This window comes from Coffea eugenioides, chromosome 6, assembly GCF_003713205.1.
Source record: "Coffea eugenioides isolate CCC68of chromosome 6, Ceug_1.0, whole genome shotgun sequence".
NCBI lineage: Eukaryota > Viridiplantae > Streptophyta > Magnoliopsida > Gentianales > Rubiaceae > Coffea > Coffea eugenioides.
Genome location: NC_040040.1, coordinates 12,357,575 through 12,378,072, shown reverse-complemented (window position 1 = coordinate 12,378,072; position 20,498 = coordinate 12,357,575). Strand labels below are relative to the sequence as shown.

General features: G+C 38.8%; 1 protein-coding gene across 1 annotated transcript; it reads right to left on the bottom strand.

The window, feature by feature from the left end:
* Positions 1 to 8,886: 8,886 nt before the first annotated feature.
* On the bottom strand, positions 8,887 to 11,172 carry LOC113775355 (RING-H2 finger protein ATL43). The gene has a single exon (XM_027320195.1). It carries the CDS (start codon positions 10,623 to 10,625, stop codon positions 9,144 to 9,146), a length of 1,482 nt encoding a protein of 493 aa, XP_027175996.1. The 5' UTR covers positions 10,626 to 11,172; the 3' UTR covers positions 8,887 to 9,143.
* Positions 11,173 to 20,498: the final 9,326 nt, after the last annotated feature.

Below are 20,498 nucleotides of genomic sequence, written 5' to 3'. Positions count from 1 at the left end.
TGAAAATCAAACAATTATCTGTAATCAGTTGTGTTTTAAACATGTATTTCATTGGTTAGTGGTTGAGTTAAAGTGGATAGTGGTGAAGAGTTAATCGACGAGTTTTTAAACAAAAAAAAAAAAGTTTAAAAAAGTGACAACACATCACCAATTGCTTCCGCTTTAGCTTTATTATTGTAGAGATATCTGCTAACAAACTTCTGATATTCCTGTTTGTTATTTCGTTGTGCATAGTTTTTTTTTTGTTCCTCCATTTGATAGTTTTCGTTGCAATTTTATGTTCTTTTTCTATTTCTTCGTCGTGTCTGCCTTGCATTGTCCATCAATTGTATAGCTTGTTGAGTTGAAGATGATATATCAATGAATATGTACCTTCTTTTGTCAGGCTAAATATGAGTACTGTACAAGAAGATGATATGCTATCTTCCCAACCCATACCAAAGAGGCAAAAATTCGAACCTGACAAGCATCTCTTCGTGTGTTTTATGGCAAGTGTAACTCCTCTCAATCCAATGTGGTATGCTGTGAAGTCTGTTTCGTTGTCGAGTTTGTCTGGCGGTTCTTCATCTGAGCATGACAATCGGCTCCAAGATGTGGTTGAATGGAGTGACACCACTTTACCTGATGCTATGGGCTTCGGTCGTGCAGGAGATATTCTCTATGGTGTTGGTGGTGTAATTTATGATGAGGAAAGTTTTGACTATCCTGACCAAAATTCTATGGTCCGAGAGTTGAGGTTCACCCATCTCCCTCTTGGAGGAAGAAGTTATCTGCATTCCGGTACAAGAAGCTCAATGAAATGGGGGAAGTTTTTGCCCTTTGTAGTAGAAATTGATGGTCTTATCTATGCCCTCTCTCGGCCCCCGATCTCAGATTATGGACTACTTGACACAGCCTTTGAGGTTTATGATCCTTCAAAAAATGAATGGACTGGTCTAGATGGCCCCCCTTTCTTGAGTCCACGTACTTTTAGTGCTTTCTATTATTCATACGTGGTTATTGATAAGAAATTATGTGTTTCAAATCCGGCTGGCTCGTGTGCTTTTGACACTGAAAATTGGACATGGGAAGCTTGCGATTTATTTGCTGATTTCTATGATAGTGATATTTTGAGCTCTGAAGAAAAGTACAGTTTCATGGAAAACCAAGAAGATTATAAGCACTATCTAGGTGGTGATATTGGTCCTCCATTTCCATTTGTTGAAGATGCCATCTTCTATGAGGATTTCTTGTTGTGCAACGTGCCTGATTTCAGTCCCCCTGTAGTCGCTTTTGAGATTGTTCGTGGGAAAGTTGCCAGAAGGCTGACCTTGTTGGACAACAGCATACAGCCCCGTGCTAGTTCTCATTTTGTTGATCTAGGAGGAGGTGACTTTTGTCTTGTTTCCAAAGCAGATGAATGCCCTGAAGAGATGACAGTTGTCAAGTTTAAGGTTTGGAAAGGCGAAGATGGAGGCTTGGGATGTGCAGATGTGATGGAATCCACTCTTAAATTTAGTGCCCCAGGTCGGTGCTGGACCGTCTATGTGTTCGCATTGTGAGACAGAAAGAGTTTCTAAGCCCCACATCTCTCTCTATATATATAGAGCTGAGGATTTGAAAATCTTTAGAGCATTCATTCATGTCATGTGCTCTATAGGAACATCCATCTCAGTTTCCGTTAGCAAGGAATATGTGTTATTTATTTGTAAATTAGATGCGGGCGGCCGTGGACGAATTTTATTACTTCTATTCTATGCCCGTAATTAAAGAGGGATTTATCATCTGTAGTGAATTTGCTGATGTTTATTGCTAATTATTGGGTTTTATTATGCTGCATGCGGCTGTGTTTCTGAGCATTTTTTTTTTTCCTTTTTCTTTTTGTTTGGATGGAATGACGATCATGACGAAACTGAGAACTTATTGGGCATTAAATTTTCACTTTCTTTTCTGTATTGGTCATCTCCAATACTCCAAAAATCCAATCCTTCATTTGTTTTTCCCCCCTTAATTTCGCACAGAGAGTTATTATATTGAAGTGCGCAGCTATATCATCAAGTTTTTCGAAAAAATAGAAATATATAGCACATATGATCAATGTCATTTATATTGCTTCTTATGTACATTACAACGTAAGCAAAATTGTGCATCAAATTCACATTTTATATACATACATACATGTATGTGTGCCCGCATATATACAAACACAGCACGCATAGAAATCCCTCATATTTGATCCAAGTCAGTAAATGCCAAAAAGAGGAGTCATAAATGAAAAACCAAACAAAAATAAAAAGGTGGTGCAGTTAGATATACAAGTCCATAGACCTCATACCAGTTGCTTTATATTTTAATTCATCCAATTTATACTTGTAGCATTCAACTACTGAGCAAAGCAAAGGAGGTGGGCTGATGAGCAATGAGGACAAAAGAAGGCCCTCCAAGACTGTTTTTCTGGCTGCTGCTGCTGTTCTTTGGCTTCAGAAGAACAAGCACTTTCTGCCTCTTCCAGATCTTCTTTCACGTCCACAGTACCCCGCTGTAGCACTATATTCCACATTACATGAACGTCTTGATATTCACAATTTGCTACATCATCCCGAAGCTTTAAAAGTCCTGTCTGGGTATCACTGTTATTGGAACTTCTGGCTTCAAGTACTCTACCAGTAATGTTCTTCTTGCGTTTCCCATTTCCTCCTGCATTAACCAATGGGCTTGATCTCAATAATCTGGTCACTACAATATTGAAGTAACATCTATGGTGAACGTCAAGATAGGAATCTTAGTCCTCCCACGACATTACGTGTGGATGGGTATATGCATGTTTCACAAAATGGTCAAGGTTGTTGTTAATCAAGGATTGGATTTGCTGATTTTCTTGATCCATCCTTGCTAAGATATAACAGTGCAAACACTTTCATCATCTCTGGGCATGTATGTGATACATGTTTTCTTTTCTAAAACCATTGATGATTACTAAAAGCAAAACCATCATCTAATTAATGAATCACAGAAGAATATAATAATTACAGAAAAATCACAGAAGAATAATTACTAAAAGCAAGCATGTCACCCTTTCTGTCTCTCCTGGAGTAAAAGCTTTCATTAATACTCCATTTGAAGATCAATGTTCATGAAAAAAAGGAGCTAATAATTACATAAAAGAAGGAGAGAATTTTGAGTTGGAAGACCATCCCATGGAGGATGTAAGAAGAAAGACCTTTTTTCCTTTTCCATTAATTAAGAATGTTAAGATCTCAGTCAAATTATTGGAGCCAAAACAACAGCAAAGAAGGAAGGAATTAGTTCTCGATATAAGCTCCAAGCTAGCCAAGTAAATTACAAGGATTCGCATCCTACAATTTTCATTCAACTAGAAGTTTATTTTTCACAAACTGTGTTCACAAAATGAAAATCAAACGGCACCTAGTACACTTTTTATTCCTTCGAATTCGTAATAAAAACTTCTAATTGTTTTGGTATAAGAAAAGATTGAAGCTAACCTGAAAATATGCGATTGCACTGCCTTTAAGTAACAAATAAGTCAAGTAGTTGAAAGCAATAAGATAATTAGACAGTTTTACGTAATTAAAAAAAATTAAACATCTAGTGTAATTATTTGCACGTAAAATACTAGAAAGCATATGTGCTTAGCCCTAGAACTTTTAGCGGCGTCGAAGAGCCGCATATATCCCAATGGCTTACGATCCTATGCATGCATGTTTTACGCAATTATCCAGTAATCCTTTCATTTAACGATCTAGAGCTTGTTATTTTCTGATCGACATATCCATATTAATCACGCGCAATATAATTTATTTCTTTAGAACCCTAGGTGCTGCATGCAGGAGTTGTTTTTTGCTAGTCGGTGCTTCTGTTGTTTAAACCTCATCGTCTTTGACGTTTTTGGGTTAAATGAACTCATATTTTGTTATTTATTATCAGAAAAAAAAATTCAACAACTTTCAAACAGATTAAATTAATTACTACGTCAATTTGACGTCAAATATTTCAAAACTGAAGAAGAAAAGGTAAATAAATTCCCGAAAACCAAATTTTATAGATGTGTATATATATATATTCTGTTTTACCATAAAATTAGGGTGGCAAGTTCTCTGCAGCAGCGAAGGGAGTATCAATGCGAGATTAATGCGCAATGAAATTTCACATTCAGGGGTCACTAACTGATCAGTGTTCTTAAAAACCAACTAAATCAGTATCAACAGTAATTTATCAGAGACGAAATCAAACAATCAGAAATCAAAGAATTAACAACAAATTAACCATCAAAACACCTTTGGAGGCTAATCAAAGCGAATCGTTGCCATATCCATTAATTTTACCAATTGAAGCATCAAAAGAGCAGCTAACCATTTTTTCGTGCTTTGAACACTCTGGCAGTGATGAGAAGCCAAGCCCTCCTGAGCTTTTGCCACCACTCCATCCTTGACACAATAATGAGAAAAAGCAATCTTCAAAAAGTTCAAAAATCAAAGGCACTGCAACAACAGTTGGCAGCTCCTAAGATAACCATGTATACAGAGAGAAGAAGAAGAAGAAGATAAAATAGTGAAGAGGTGGATCATGACCATGCATGCATTTAAAGGCCAGTGACGATGTGATCGATGACTTGTAGAGTTTGAGGTCTGTTTTTTTTTTTTTTTTTGCTTTTTTCGGAGGAGGGTGGTGACTAGGATACTATACGAGTACTGCAACTCCTTTTAGTTAATAAACGTGAAGTACAATGTGAAGTGGCATGCGGTGGAGCAGTGAAAGTAGGAAAAGTACACGAGTAGAAGACAGCAGCTGCAGCAGTAGTAGTTAGTTTGCTGGATATACACAGAGAGAAGAGGGACGGTGATTGACGTCGTCAAACCGCATCACCTCAATTCCCAGCTTCACATATATACATACATATACATACATATATATACACATACACACACACGTATCCATGTATGCCATTGGAATAGGTACAATGAAATGCTGATGCGATTATGCAATTGTTTTATATATATATATATATATATTTACTACATAATTTAATGTATACTTGTATGATTTATTTGTATCTATGAATTTTATTTGCATAGACCATTCAATATATGAAAATTACTGTATTTATTTATCCCTAATTCCCAATCCCCATATATGTGCATGTATATCTCCATGCCAATCTGCTTTATTCCTGCTTTCCTGCACTTAAGATACGGGTAGCCGCTTCAAACCTCTTGCATGCTGACTTGTTATACTAAATCTTTTCCTTTGTTTTTCTTGGCCTTCTTCATTTTTTTTTCTCTTGCATGCTGACTCGTTAGCTCCAGCTTAGTTGGCTGCCGGAGGAGGAACTTCAGCTCAGGGCTGGGGGGGGGGGGGTCGAACCCCTCGATTGCGTTTCCTCTCAACCGATTAGATAGGCCCATCCCTCATCTAATTCCATCTTTCTATTGCATTCAACTTTTTAAATGTTAATTTTATTATTTAAAAACAAAAATTGGATGATATTTTGTTATTTTTGAACTTTATATATCTCGAAAATTTTTGTACTCTAGTTTTTCATTGTACGTTTAGAAAAATACTCACGGATACATATTGGATACCAAAGTTTAGATTTGAATTTACTTTTTAGATCCATAAATATTTATACTTCAGTTTTTTATTGTATATTCAGAAAAATACTCATAGATACCTATTGAATGTTCAAATTCATGAGTTCGAGTCTGTAAATAAAAAAATATGCTCCTCAACAATTTTTTTTTCCTTTCCCCCCCCCTTATTTCATCCTACTTTAGCATAGTCGTTCAGAGCCCAATTTAAGAGGGCTGCACAAGTACACTTTCCTCATGCCATGAAAAGAAAGTAAGAATTAAAATCGAAGTCCTTGCAAATTGCTCCAAATTGATTCGATCAATTAACAACTATTTGGGTCAAGTAAAATGGATCACAGCCACAGGTTGGAATAGTGATTTAAAGTCGATCCACAATCAACAAGAGAAAGGTTATAATACACGGGTCTCTTTGGGGTGGATGGAAATTCGTGAGCCCTTTGGTCACATAGAGCATATACGTGGCAACAATACGGATTCTCTCAGTCTAAGCCTACATGTAAGTCGGGCATCATATTCTTTTCCTCAATCATCATCTAATTAATAAAGTGAATCGGCACATATTTATTTTTTGCTTGGGTTAGATGACTACATCAATACTTTATTTAATTTGATTGAGTTTGATTATTTTAGTAGTAGACAGGAGTAACTTGACATCTGACCCACCAAGAATCCTTCCCCAGCGGAATCTGCTAAACCTAAAGATACTTGTGATTGTCTTGCTTACGTTTTTTTTTCTTTTAGGAGTACACCTATCTTAATTATTGGCTGCTTAAACCCTCACATTGCATAAATAACGAAGACATAAAAAGTTGATTGCAAGGACAAAAGTCAGATTATTCGCCAATATAAGTTGATTCAATTAGTAAGAATTAGTCACTTTTTTACTAAAGACATATGTGTTTGAATCCCGTTATCAATATGAGAATTGTGTTAGTGGATAATCTATAAGAGTTTTATGAGCGATTTATGGTTTAGAGATCAATGCCCTAACTCATTCGTGATGGTAGTTGGAGGCGAATTCATTTAAACTTTTTATTATAAAAAAAATCAAATTATTTCAAAAAAAAAAATAAAGGAATAAAAGGGTACTGACTGGCTTGGACATGGAATTTAACCTCAAGCTGCTGGATGCTGGCCATTTACCGCCCCATTTCGCCGCCGGCGACTGTTTAATTCCTAAAACCGCTGCAACACCTTTGACTCTCAAAACATCAAGGCATCATCCTTCGAATGAAGAGTGAAAATGTTGATTCTCACATAGTAAGAAACAGAAAAACGAGAGTAAAAAGTTTAACTAAGATTTTAAAATCTTATTCCTAGAGATTTTAATGTGTGGGTTTTAATGGCAAGGACCTTAGACTACAAGTTAGTTGCATGGGTTTTCTACGTACGCTCCTTGACGAAATAAACCACAAATTCTTTGAATACAATAAGGAAAATAAGAATAAATTAATTTTATGAAAATAACAAGAAAAATAGGCATACTGCATTCGTTAATGATGTCGATAGTTACGTAATGTTATCCTCAATTTATCGCTCCTTTATCTTCTCATTTCTATATTTTAGATATTTTTATTCTTAATTTGCGTGAATTAAACCCCAAGTAATTTGATTGCGAATCTTTAAAATTTTAAGTGATACAAAGTAACAATTGTTAGAATAATTACGTAAGTTACAGTTTTAGTGATGCTATTAGACAGAGTCTGTAACTCTGAATCTAATGGTGGAGAGAAGAAAAATATTAGGAGGATGCTTCGAATTGTATGCTACTACAGCCTACGAATATAAACGGGCAGCAAACTTTTGTCTAATTATGCTTGTTTTTTACACATAAAGTAGAGTTTATTGTTTTATGTCGTTGCTAAAAGAATAATAATTCACGTTGACCCGACAAATAAAATCACTTTCTTGTGCCTATGTCCCCTAATCTCCTCGCTAAACAACATTAGAAAATTTGGACAGCTTAACAGCACCCTTCCCAGTTCCCTGCCCTACCAACATCCACTTTCTCAAACCCAAAAAACAAGTAGTTTAATTTGTTTAAAAAAAAGCCCAAAAGACAAGAATAGTGAGAAACAGGAATGCAATAGTTACTTTACTTGCTACTAATATTAAGTTTTGCAATTTCATTATGCTAGTACTTAGGACAAATGTTTTCATCTTTTTCTTGAGATCTACCACTCCTCTTGGCTCTAATTGGCTTTTCCATTGCCATTGCTACAATATAGTAGCATTTGCCTAGCAAATCGTGCAGTTCATTTCTGAGTAGGGTATACATTTTACAGATCTTCCCAGTTCCCATCATGACCATGATAGATGAACCGCTTTCCACTTTCCTCCCCCTATTAAGAAGAAGATGAAGAAACATCCTTGACATGTCACCCCAAACAACTCATTGTCTACCACACATGACCCACCCTCCATCAATACAAAGTTTATTTGGCTAAGTCTTCGCCCGCTCTAATCACTTGGCAGGGGTGCAAACGAGTGGAGTTTAATCGAGTAACTCGTGAGTTTGCTCCATCAAAACTCGAGTTTGAACTCGCATTGATTGAATTCGAGCAGGTCGAACTACTTGACGAGTCAAGCTCTAGTTTAATATGTGAAACTCGAAAGCTCGTCGAGCTTAATCGAGTTTCTCATATGTATATGTTTTTTTAAATTTTTTTATTTATTAGTATAAAATGTCTATTTTATTCCTTGTTTAAAATTATATAAAATATGAATTTATATTTCTTAAACTCGATTAGGCTCGATAGGCATGAGTTCAAGTTTGAACTCGAGTAATACAAACTCAAATCAAACTCGAACTTGAGTTTAACTTTCAAGAACTCAATGTGCTCGAGTTCAAGTCCAAATTTTTAACTCGAATCGAGTTCGAGTTAAATCGATTCGATTACACCCCTACCACTTGGCCGGATAGATAGTTAATTAAGAATTGAAAATCACACGCATTTCAGAATTGTGAAATTATTGTGCAGTTAATTCGCCTAAAAATATATCCAATTAATAAGAAGTATTATGCCTTGGTTGAATTTGATTAACAGCAATGGTAACGGTGAGACAGATTATGTATTGTAGGTTTTGAACCTTCCATGTACAGTAACAATGATTCCATCTTCAAATTGCCATTGGCCCAGCCTGCATTCCTCCTCCTAGCGAGTAACCCAGTACATAGGTCTCTGGTGATCGGTGAGGCGATTCACCCATACTCCTCGAGTCTTAACAAAATATATACTCTACTCCCTGTGTATGACTGACCAAGGTTTGTTTTTGTCGACTTCGGGCACATCAAATATAGAAGAATATACCCCAAATCTATTGATCTTTTTCCCCCTTCGGTCGTTTAACATGTCAGCCCATTTTGGTAATACATTCCGACATCGAACATTTTTTACAATTTCAGCTACACCACCATTTTCATTTTCCACCCCAAAAAAAACCTATTGCGTGTGTCTAGTGTCCCAAAAGAAAAAAAAACCCCCCAAGAAAGAAAAAGATCAAATACTACATAGGAATTACTATTACTAAGTACTCCCTGACTAATGACTGCAGCTAAACAGCATTAACAGACGATGACGAACTTGTTCTATGTGCAGCTGGCTGATGGTGGTGGTGGTGGTGGTTATGGTGATGTTGCTGATTTTGAGATTGAGAAACCCAAGCCATCCACCTCGATACAGCTCCTGCCTGTCGTTGTTGTCTTTGCAGCCGCTGCTGCTGCTGATGCTGTTGCTCGTCTTCATTACTCCTAAACCTACTCATCCCCGTGATTTCCGACACGCTTCTCGTATTTATTACATTCCTGCCACCACCACGACCACCACTACTACTATTATTACTACTCTTCCCTGCATTAATTTCCCCACAGCCAAAGCTACTACTCGAAAACGACGGCCTCGATCCTCTGGACCCCGAGAATCGACGGCTGTCACCCAAAATCATTTCCGACCGCAGAAACAGCAAATCCGACGGCTGTACGTCGCTCCACCTATGGTTGGGCCCATCTGCTGTTTCTACTTCCGTTCTTCCCCCGGAAATTATGATCCGGTGCTCTAGCCGCCTTTGTTCCGCCCCACTCCCGCTCCCGCTTGTCTTATCCCCCAACAACAGCTCGTCTTTTCTGGGACGGTCAAAGCAACCAACTCCCACCATCTCGCTGTTTCGTTTCTTCCTAGAATTCCAGCTGTCCAGAGACCTTCTCGCCCCAAACGACGTCGCCGCCGCGTCACCACCCCTGGGTGTTTCCGCAATCACTTCCAACGAATTCCCAGCGAAAGAATGTCTCCCGGACACCCGGGAAATGCTGCCTAACTCCGGTGTGGGATGGTTCACTGATGAGGACTTCAACGGCGGGGTATCGTTCTGATACAAGACTCTATTATCTTCCACCAGCAAGATGTCTTCCGGGTCGACCCGATAGCGGCAGAGAGGGCAAGTGGAGTGGGCATCCAGCCAAGTATCCACGCACTCGACGTGAAATGCATGTTTACATTTTGGCAAAAGTCTAAGAACTTCGGTGTGTTCGAATTTGTTCAGGCAAACAGCGCACTCTAGCCCGTCTTTTTGACCCCTTAAGGACGCGAAACGGAAAACAGGGAGCGATTCAATCACGGCCCTGTCTATGCCGGAGTTTTTCCGAGCAGCAATCGCGGGATATCCTATTCTGGAGGTGCTGGATAAGGGGCTGTTATCCCCTCCTCTCCTGCAGTGCTTAGCGTAGAGGAGTAATAGAAATGTTACTGAGAAAACGGTGGTGAGAACTCCTACTATCACTGCTATGCTAGGCCTGAATGGGGATCCCTTTGTTCTGAATGAAAGTTGGGGTGGTGGAGCAAGTGGGGTTGGGGAATTTCCACTACTTTCCCCGTCATCATAGTATGCAGTAGAAGTCATACTAGTGCTTGTTGTTGTTGTAGTGGTATTAGCTAAGGCAATTAGGAAAGAAAAGTTCGACATGAATAGGAGGAGGAGGAACAAGGAAAAAGATGGCCAGAGAGAGGGCAGTAGGCTCAAGAAATTAGTAGATATGCCCATCCCTACCGGCTCCTCCCGTCCCGTGTGCGGGAATGATGATAATGAATCTTTGGAATTGAAGAAGAAATATGAAACTAGTTTTTGGGAGAGATTCGACAAAATGGGGTCATATGGCTAGACTACAAAAGAGACAAGACAAGTGCTCCGGAAGGACATCTTGTTCTCGATCCAGCATAAAATTATGCTTATAGTACAGATATCAATATGCTACTATAACAATAATATACTGCAACAATTGGTAGTTAATTAGGGGTAGCGTGTCTGGTGACAAGAAGATTTGGACATTTTCAGGCAGAGATGAAGGGCCTTTCCCTTTCCTTCTACTTTTGCCTGTTCAACAACAGAAAAAAGAAGCTTCAATTGTGCTCTGTTGTTTTAAGAATCAGAAATTGACGTGCCTTTGCTGGCATGTGGCCGCCGTCTTGACATAGTTCTTCTTAGGTTTTGAATGTCTGTATCTGTAGAGCGGCACATTAGCATTAGCAAACAAGACATGATCAAAGGTGAAAGTGAAGTGAGTGAAGGAAAAAACAAGAAAATTTTTTGGGGAGAGAGTTTGATGTTTTAGCTAGGAGAGTGGATCTGAACCTCAGCCACAGCTACTAGAGCTGAAATCAAATAACCGTGCGTAGCTTTAGTAGACAAATGAATCCTAACATGTGACACATGGCTGGTGAATTTACTGTCCAGCGGTTAGGCCACAAATTGGCCCCTTTGGCTTTCTTATGATAAGGGGGTGTCTGTTTAATATGGCTAGTACAAGTTTTTTGATTATGTGGAATTGCGGATTCTGTCTATTTTGTATTGTCGCAGTAACTTTCATGTGTCCGATTGTGCAGGCAAAAGGACAGTAGGAAACAAGTACGACAAAAAAGAAAGTTGGGCATAAATTCGAGTTCATCTTTCGGTAGCACACGGGATTGTAGCATAAATAAATGCGGAAATGTTACCTCCCCATCTGATCAGAAAAGTGGGGTTCATCTTTTTGTGAAACTCTGACAGTTTAGGGTAATTAGTGTTCAATAATACCACGTGACGACCTGCCATCTCTTCTAACTCTGAAATTGGTTTAAAAAGGCATAATTTCACAAATCTCCCTTGAGGTTTTTGATAATTTCACTCGACTCCCTTCAGGTTTAAAAAATTACACTAACTTCCCTTTGTGTGATAATATGACTATAATGTCCTTCACTTAACAGATAATTCACAATATGATACAAGGGTTAAATAGAACTAGGGCTGTCAACGGTCCGGGTCTAGACCCGGTGTGAGGACCCGTAATTTTCTTAATTTCTAGGTTTTAATTTCTTTTAATTGCATGTTTTTTCCACATTTTCTTTATTTGAAAATTTTAAAAAATAAATTTTATGAGTAAATATAGTTTTAAAATGATTTTTCTAGTATCGGTTAGTTTTTGAGAAATTAAGAGCGTATATCGGACGCGGGCCCTGCTAGTGCGAAAAGTTCGGAAAATTCGGCCAGTTAGGTTAAGTTTTGGATACTGGATTTAATTTACCGAGTGCTAAGAGATAATTAGAAGTTTCTATCTGGATTGGTGTGAGAGGAAACCAAGAGATAGAGATGCATTAATTATAGTGACAAGTGTCACCATATGGTTAGTGGTTACTTTTGACTACTATTCATATTTTTACCATTTTACTAAAAAAACTCAAAAATTGACCAAAATTCACTCCAAATTTGCAAGCTCATAGCCGACCCTCTCCAAGAAAGAAAGAAAGAGAACTCTTCAAGTTTTTGCTTCAATCTTGCTCAAATCTACCAAATCAACCACTTAATCTTGCTTTTGTTCCATAGAAAACCTTAAGTGAGTGATTGTGAGGTGTTTAGTGGAGTTGTTTGGAAGGCTAAGGTGATTAGTTGCTCCCTCTCTTGTGTTACTAAGGTGAGTAGTGAAGGAACCCCTCTCCTCCATCTAATGATGTTTAATTCATGATTTGTGGTAGTTTAAGATGTAATTTTATGGATTATATCTTGATTTTGGTTGAATTGGTGAAGTTTTATAATTATTGGTGATTTTTCTGTTTTCATATGATTATTATTATGGGGTCATGTATGATGATTGGAAATGATATTTAAGAAGCTAGAAGGTGGAAAAAGTGGTTAATTGCAGGAAATTTCTGTTTTGGAAGAAATTTGGAAAGTTAGGGTTTCATGTTCTTACATTCTGCCCGGCACTATACCTCATAGTTAGGGGCCGAATTGGCCTTGGGTTAAAACATGAAAGTTGTAGAGATGCCTACAAAATTTCAGGTCAATCGGAGCAACGTATCTTGAGAAAAGACTGAAATACCCCTACTGCCCTGTTTCTACCCGAATTTGATAATTGCGTCTGTAATTGGTTATTTTGGTTGGGAATACTTCGGAATTGGTTGTTGAGGTCTTCTGATGAATTGTATCCGTATATCTTAGTTTTCAGATGGCTTTGGAATTACTTGATTTGGACTTAGGTAGCCTGACTTATGATGTTTGAACCAGAATGCGGTTTGTGAACCTGTTTTTACGGTTCTGGTGTAGTATATTGAAATTTTGACCTAGTTACGCTCGGAACTGGACAGAGTAGCCTTCTTCAACATTGTAGCCCTATCTCTTAGCTTCGAAACGGTGTATCTTGCACCTCCATCCGATAATCGTAGTGCCAATGGTGCCAAAACCGCAAAATGATGTCAAAAACTATTTTTTTGGGTAAAGCTTAATTCCATTTCCGGATCTTCCTGGTTTACTCTAGTGCTGATACATTCTTATGGAGCCCTATTTTGATAGTATTGGGAATTGGTTTTGACTTGTAATCGAGTCTTATTGTGCTTATTTGAATATTTTAGGGCTTGACTTTCATTTCCGGTCATTTTCCTAGCTAAATTTTGTACTTGAATGACTTTGAGCCTATTGAATGGCTGTTGTGATGAATTTATATTTCGTATGACTTTGGGACTGGCTGAGGAAAATAATGAAGCCATGACGGCTGGAAAAGTAAGCAAATTTAGGGGAAATGCTGTCCAATTTTCTAGGCCGTTTAGTCTCTTTAGGTTTGAGTTGCCTTTTGAAAGTCATATTTTATTCTTTTGTACTAGTACTTACCATGGAAAGGCGTACGACGCGTAGTCGAGCCTCACTTGTGCATTCCGTTTACTCGATTTTGAATGTGAAACCTTCAATTGGTTTACTTTGATTATTTTAGGGTTTCTTGGCGATTAAAGCCAATCTGAAGTGAAAACTTTTGAAGTATCCGTACTTGAACCGGTGAGTGTACCACTCCCCTCACTTGTTGTTTCACTCGATTTCTGTACATGCAATCTGTGATATGAACGACTGAATTATCTATTTATTTTGTTGGAGACGAGGGTGTACTTTGTCACATTCGTTCTCTTGTCTGTTCATATGCCAATTTTTGGTGTGAATCTGAATCTGTTATCTGTATCTGTATCTGCATCTGTATCTGTTCTGACGTCGTTTGGAAGCTCGTATCCAACGACCTTTCTGTGACCTCTGAGCTCAACACCTGTGGCTAGTTACTCGAGTCGGGCCGGCAAGGGCCTGGTCGATTAGATAACGAACCACAGTAGTCTGTTTTGGGATCTTTGGGTATTGAGACCCTTGGTTCCGGTATACTCGAGTATTACCATTTCTGAACTAATTGGAGTTCGGGCCCGGTAGGGGTATGTGAGGTGGAAGGAATCGGAGAAAGTGAAGTCTACGGTATTGGTTACTCCTTTAGCGTTGACGGAGTGTCAACTATTATTTTGATCAAGCTTTGGTGAAGCAAATGGGAATTTGGCTCCTGAGAGCCACCTGTATCCTTTCTATTTGAATCATTGGTTCTAACTACTTTACTTTACATCTGGCATGTGTACCTGATTTGTTAAATGTGAAATGCCATGATTTTACTGCTTTATGTCTGGTACCTCATTGAGCGCAAGCTCACCCCTTTCTGTTACCTTTGTTTTTCCTTACAGGGTTCCATGTTTTGAAACCAAGATTTTTGGAAGAAAAGAGTTGAGCCAGTTGTAGGACTTCTTTTGTTTATGCTCTTCTGTAACTGAAACCCTAATTGTATTTTGTATAGCGTGAATACTCTGGCTTGTATGTTGGTTCATTGGTTCAAGACTCCGATGTAAATCTATGTATAAGTATTTAATTGACGTCCCGTACTTCCGTATAGTTTGGTAAGCTCTGTTTAACCCTGGGTGGTCTCCAATTGTACGTTTTCGTTGAGTTCTCGCGCGTCCTATCTAGGGTTTGAGTGGTTTGACTCCGTAGTTCTGGCGAGAATTGGGTAGGCGGTCCGCTGAACCCTTTGGTTCGCCTTAGGGTGAGGTGGGGCTGTTACACCCGGACCCGGACCGGATCCGTCAAATTTATCCGGGTATGGGTAGGGATTTAATTCCGTTACCCGGATCCGGATCCGTTTTGTCAAACAAAAAAATGTGTCGGATATGGAATATAGTATTCCGACCCGTATTAGACCCGGATCCGGATATAAATGGATTAATAATTTAAAATATATATTTATTAATATAATTTGATTATGATGATGTATTTGAGTAATCAATATAATTGGACCTGGATCCTAATCAATATAATTTGATTAGGGTGATGTATTTGAATAAGGTTAATTTGATTTCTTTTCTTATTTGATTTTTTTTGTATTAGTTAGAAATTAGTTTATAAATATATGTTTTTTTCTCATTTTTGTTAGGAATTATAAATTTTGTTAGTTTTTTTTCGGGTAGACCCGGATCCAGATCCGGGACCCGTCGGATCTGGATCCGGCACATAGAGTAAAAGACCCGTCGGGTAAACGGGTCGGATCCGGATCCGATATAGTGTGCCGGGTCCGGGTCTGAAATAATGAATTTCGGCCCGGACCCGGCCCGTTGACAGGCCTAAATAGAACCAAGAGAAAAAAAAATCCTATTTTTTCTATTCTCCACCAATAGTCATTCCTTCTTTCTTTCTTTCTCTCACTCTTATAAGCAACGATTCTTTCTTCCTTTCTCTTATTGTCCGTTTGCCTTTCTGACAGGAGCCGAACCTGTGCAATAATAAATACCTGCTCAAATAAAATACAAATTCTGTATATAGTGATAAGCAGGGTCGAATCCACAGGGACTGGGGATAATTTAATTTCTTCTCAAGTTCCAGATATGGGGGGGTTTTTGAAAATGAGAGTAACTAAATTACTTGGAATAAATTAAAATAAAAATAAAGTAACTACAACTCAAATAACTAATTATCACAATAACAATAAAAATGGATGAACTCTAGCCAAGAGACAACTTCGGAGATGGTTCACTTAATTCGATCACAGATGCAAGGATTATTCCAGTTACTATCTGATAAATTAGTTATAGTTGTCATACACGCGATAAACAACCAACTCTTCCTCAATTTGTCGATAGCCAAGGTACGACCGTTGACTATTTCTCTAATCAGGAAACAACCCTAGGTACGACCATAGAAGTTCAATTCCCTAATTGCATGAATAATTAGAAGAGCCTAATTCTAACCAATCAACACGCTACGAGGGTCTCTTTAAGTTAGCCTGTCTATCTCCCTGACACAAACCCAATCATGCCAGTTGCCACCAGTTTAGAATAATTAAACAATTACGGATTTAACTATCCTAATTGGCTTCAGCTTATTGAATTAATCTAGAATCCGGGCCCTGGATAATCGAATAATAAAACAACCATATGAACATAAAGCAGAAGATAGACAAATACCAGTGAATAATGGAAATAAATAAAAACTAATTCGATCTCACAAATTTAGTTGAACCAAGTCCTCCGTTGTTCTTGATTAGACAAACTTAGCCACGTCTCATGAGAAAATCTTCAAGTAATTTCATTGAGGTCCAGGCCATCAAAAGAGCCAAGAAAGAAACAAAACTAAACTATGCTAAAAAGCTCAACTAAAACTCTCCCTTCAGCCTTTCTTATATAGCCAAAAGGATACATGACACAAGGCTTTCCTTTATCCCGTGGTCCCCGCACGAATTGAGAGTCCAATTCCAATTTACAAGCCTTGTACGTTTCTTTCTCATTTTAAAGTCCAAAAGGAATGATGACTCCAAATGCTCTTATCCCGTGGTCCCCGCCGAGATTGAGAGTCAAACAAACTCAAAAGAAAAGCCTGCCGAATTACTCCTTGTTTCCTAATGTTCCTAGGACTCCTTGTACCAGCCTTCTCTTCATCAGCTAAAAAGGGAAGCCATTTGTTTGATCTCTTGTGGGACACGTTGAGGGAGCTTCATAGAAGACTCCCACTTGTGAAGTAATTTGCTTCAAAAAGTCCCTGCTTTTTGTAGTTTTCTGCTCCATTCCCTGGAATTAAGTCCAGATACCAAATATGAGTAAATATCAACAATTAACACAATATTTGATACGAACAAAAGGGGAAATTAATAATAAAATTGCAAACAAATAATGCCCTATCAATTCCCCCCACACCTGAATCATGCTTGCCCTCAAGCATGAGAATAGCATTTGAATACCAAAATTTTGACAATGACTATCGCTCCAACTACCGTATTGCCAAGATATCCAGAAAAACTTACATCAAGTATCACAGGTCAGGATCAAAGAAAATTACTCCAGTTAGCTTCCCAACCCCCAACTTCTCCAATTTAAAACAAACTAATCTAAGAAAAAGGAATGGTTGTTCACATTTATCAGCAAATGGTCCAACTATTAACCAAAATCTCGACATTAAGATCACAAACCGGCAAGCTGACTTATTCACACACTAACACAATCTTTATTTCACTTTTTTTCCTTTTTGTTTTTTTTGTTTTTTTATTTTTTTGTTTTTTATTTTTTTGTTTTATTTTATTTATTTATTTTTTTTTTTGTGAATAACAAAAGACTTAATCTATAGCCATTAGAGCCTTTTGACGCGAACTCCAACATTTCACAGATGGAGGAGCCCGGTTACTCAACTCCAATCGCTACGGGACCACGCACTCATAGTAACTACTACCTTTTGACGCGAGAATCGACACTTTAGGTGAAGATCCCCGGTTACTCAATAGTAATCACTAGCGGAGTACAGTCAGCTCTGATTTACAACCATATAGCACAATAACTAAAATAGCACAAAAAATAACAGCAGCCAGCCTCAAATTTCCAAACATGGAGAACTAAAATTAATAAATGGACCAATTCACATGAAAAATGCCAACAATCATTCCCCATGCTTAGAAAAGTTAACCAAAAATAGGAAAAGTTAAGCAATTATTGATATTCACCAAAGAGATACTCCTGAACTCAACCACATCAACTTGATACCTTTTTAATAAAACTTGGCAATAGCATAATTAGAGGCAACAATCCAGCATCAAAACTTGGTAGTCATAAAAGAACTGACCACTAGAAAAAGAAAAGAAAATAAACGAAAAGGGAGATAAATATCAAACTAAAAATAAAGGAACGGCCTTTAGAAACTAAAAACAAAAATACTCGCACCCCAAACTGATCCCCCCACACCTAATTCACACATTGCCCTCAATGTGATAAACTAACAGCAAAAGGAAGGAGAAGGGTAACGGTACTTCCCTGAAATTGTCAAAACAGGAGTGGGTCGGGCGGAGTGCTACCAAATTCTGCACCATGTTATGCAACTTGCATTCGGAGTTGGACCCAGTCGTTAGCCCCTGGGGTAGGAGGAGGCTGCGAGTGTCTAGGTGTTTTAAACCTAGAAGCGGATCTTAGCCTTACCATGATCTCTAGATGTCACTCTAATCACAAGGGACTACAATTGCCAACAGATAATGGAAACAGGAATTTCAAAGTAATAACAATTTTTTTTTTGTTTAAAACCAACCCCATGAACAATAGGCACAATTCAATCACCCACAGGTTATACGAATACCTCAACACTAATAACAAATGCAATCAATGAGCCCCTGTGGTCCAAATGTAGTCAAATTCAGAATCAAGGCAGTCCAATCATGCAACAAGTGCTCCAAATAGCTTAGTAAAGGAAACCAAAATGATAAAATGCTCCTAAACAAGGCAATCAGAGGCAACTAACTTCAATAAGCAAATTAAGCGTAACAGGCACCTCTTAATTTAACCAACAGCCACAGCAAATTACCCACAACTCGACACAAATTATACAATTCAAACACAAATGGACCCAAAACCGTAACAACTGTCTCCAATTGGACAGTTAAATACCCAATTCAACCTGCTAAAATTAGCAATTGATCACAGAAATTGGCAATTCCAGCAACCACCGTTCAGGATTCGAAAAATAATTTAAGCACTAAGGATCAAGAAACTGTAAGTAACAATGCAACCAGTACCACTGGTGTACACACATGGAGGATTTAAATCAAATAGCAGCAACTCAATAAATATCAGAAAAATATCCCCACGTATGGCAGCAATTACCCCCAATTCCGTCCAAAATTTTACCCTAGAAATTGCCCAAAACAACACCTTCTTCTATCCAACCAGAAATCCAAACACAAATTCCAGAAATCTATGTTAATCGGGGAAGAAATTACAATACCTCCACCTGTCAATTTTGACAGGTGGTGATGGCGTGGCTGGACAAGCTGTGCGTGAGAGGCGGGGCTGTTGGCGTGCGTGAGTGGAGCTTCTGTGCGTGGTGGTCAAAGCTGGAGAAGAGCTGTGGCGGGGAGAGGCGCGGCAAGCCTCGGCCGCGAGCTGGCGGTGGACCGTGGGATGAGGCGCGGCTGGAGCTGGTGATGAGCTGGCTGGAGAGGGAGCTGGTGGTACCGTGCGAAGGTGGAGGGCGGAAGGGCTGATGGCAGCGCGCGAGTGGAGGGAGTTGGTGGTGTGCACGGCGCGCGGCTGGTGCTCGCGAGGTGGTGGTGGTCGTGGCCAAGGAGGAACGGCGGCACGCGGTCTGGTCGAGGAAGAGGGTGGCGCGCGGTGGAGTTGGAGATGGCGGTGGGCACGGGCGGCGGACAGAGCAAAACAGAGGAGAAGAAAGAAAGAAAAGAAAAAGAAAGAAGAAGAAAGAAAGAAAGAAGAAGGGGAAAAAAAAAAATAGCTTTTTTTTTTTTTTTTTTTTTTTTGCACATTCAAATTTCAAAATCCGAATTGTGAGAATCAAAACTGAAGGTGTACAACGGAAAATGTTTTTAAAATTTTTTTTTTTTTTTTAGTCAAGGAACCTCTGGCTAAGGCGTGGGCACGCTCAACTGCTATAGAGTCCGCAGATCCTGAACGAGAATTTCTTTCCCTCAGGCGTGACCACCTGGCGTGGGCACGTCTAACTGCTATAGAGTCTGCAGATCCTGAACGAAAATTTCCTCCGTCAGGCGTGACCATCTGGCGTGGGCACGTCTAACTACTATGGAGTTCGCAGAACCTGAGCGAAAATTCCTTTTTCTCAGGCGTGACCACTTGGCGTGGGCACGCCTAACCGCTAATTCCCTGCCACCAAACAACAAATCACTAAATGCAACTAACACTTAACAAAAACTCCAAAAACATAAGAAAACTAAAACAAAGAGCCTTGGGTTGCCTCCCAAGCAGCGCCTTTCTTTAATGTCTTTGGCTAGACATTGCTATGCTTGTTCACGGAGGATAAAATCGTGTAGCTCGTTTCAGTGCTTCATCTTCTATATAATCCTGATAGCCCTCGTAAATGGAGTAATTCTTGACCACCCGAGCTACGGTCTTCCATGGATTAGTAGATGGCGCCAAACAAACAAGTGATGATCTTAAATCTTCACCCACTCCTCCATCACGAGCACTTATTGGTTCGAAATATTTTGCCATCATGACTCTTAACTTATTCCTGGCATGAAATTCAAAATCGTCTGGTATAATAAAATCAATTTCAGTAACAGGAGTTAAAGAATAGCAGTCAGGAAAGTAT

Excerpts from the sequence above, each read along its gene's own strand:
- LOC113775355 (XM_027320195.1), bottom strand. The coding sequence starts at position 10,625 with ATGGGCATATCTACTAATTTCTTGAGCCTACTGCCCTCTCTCTGGCCA.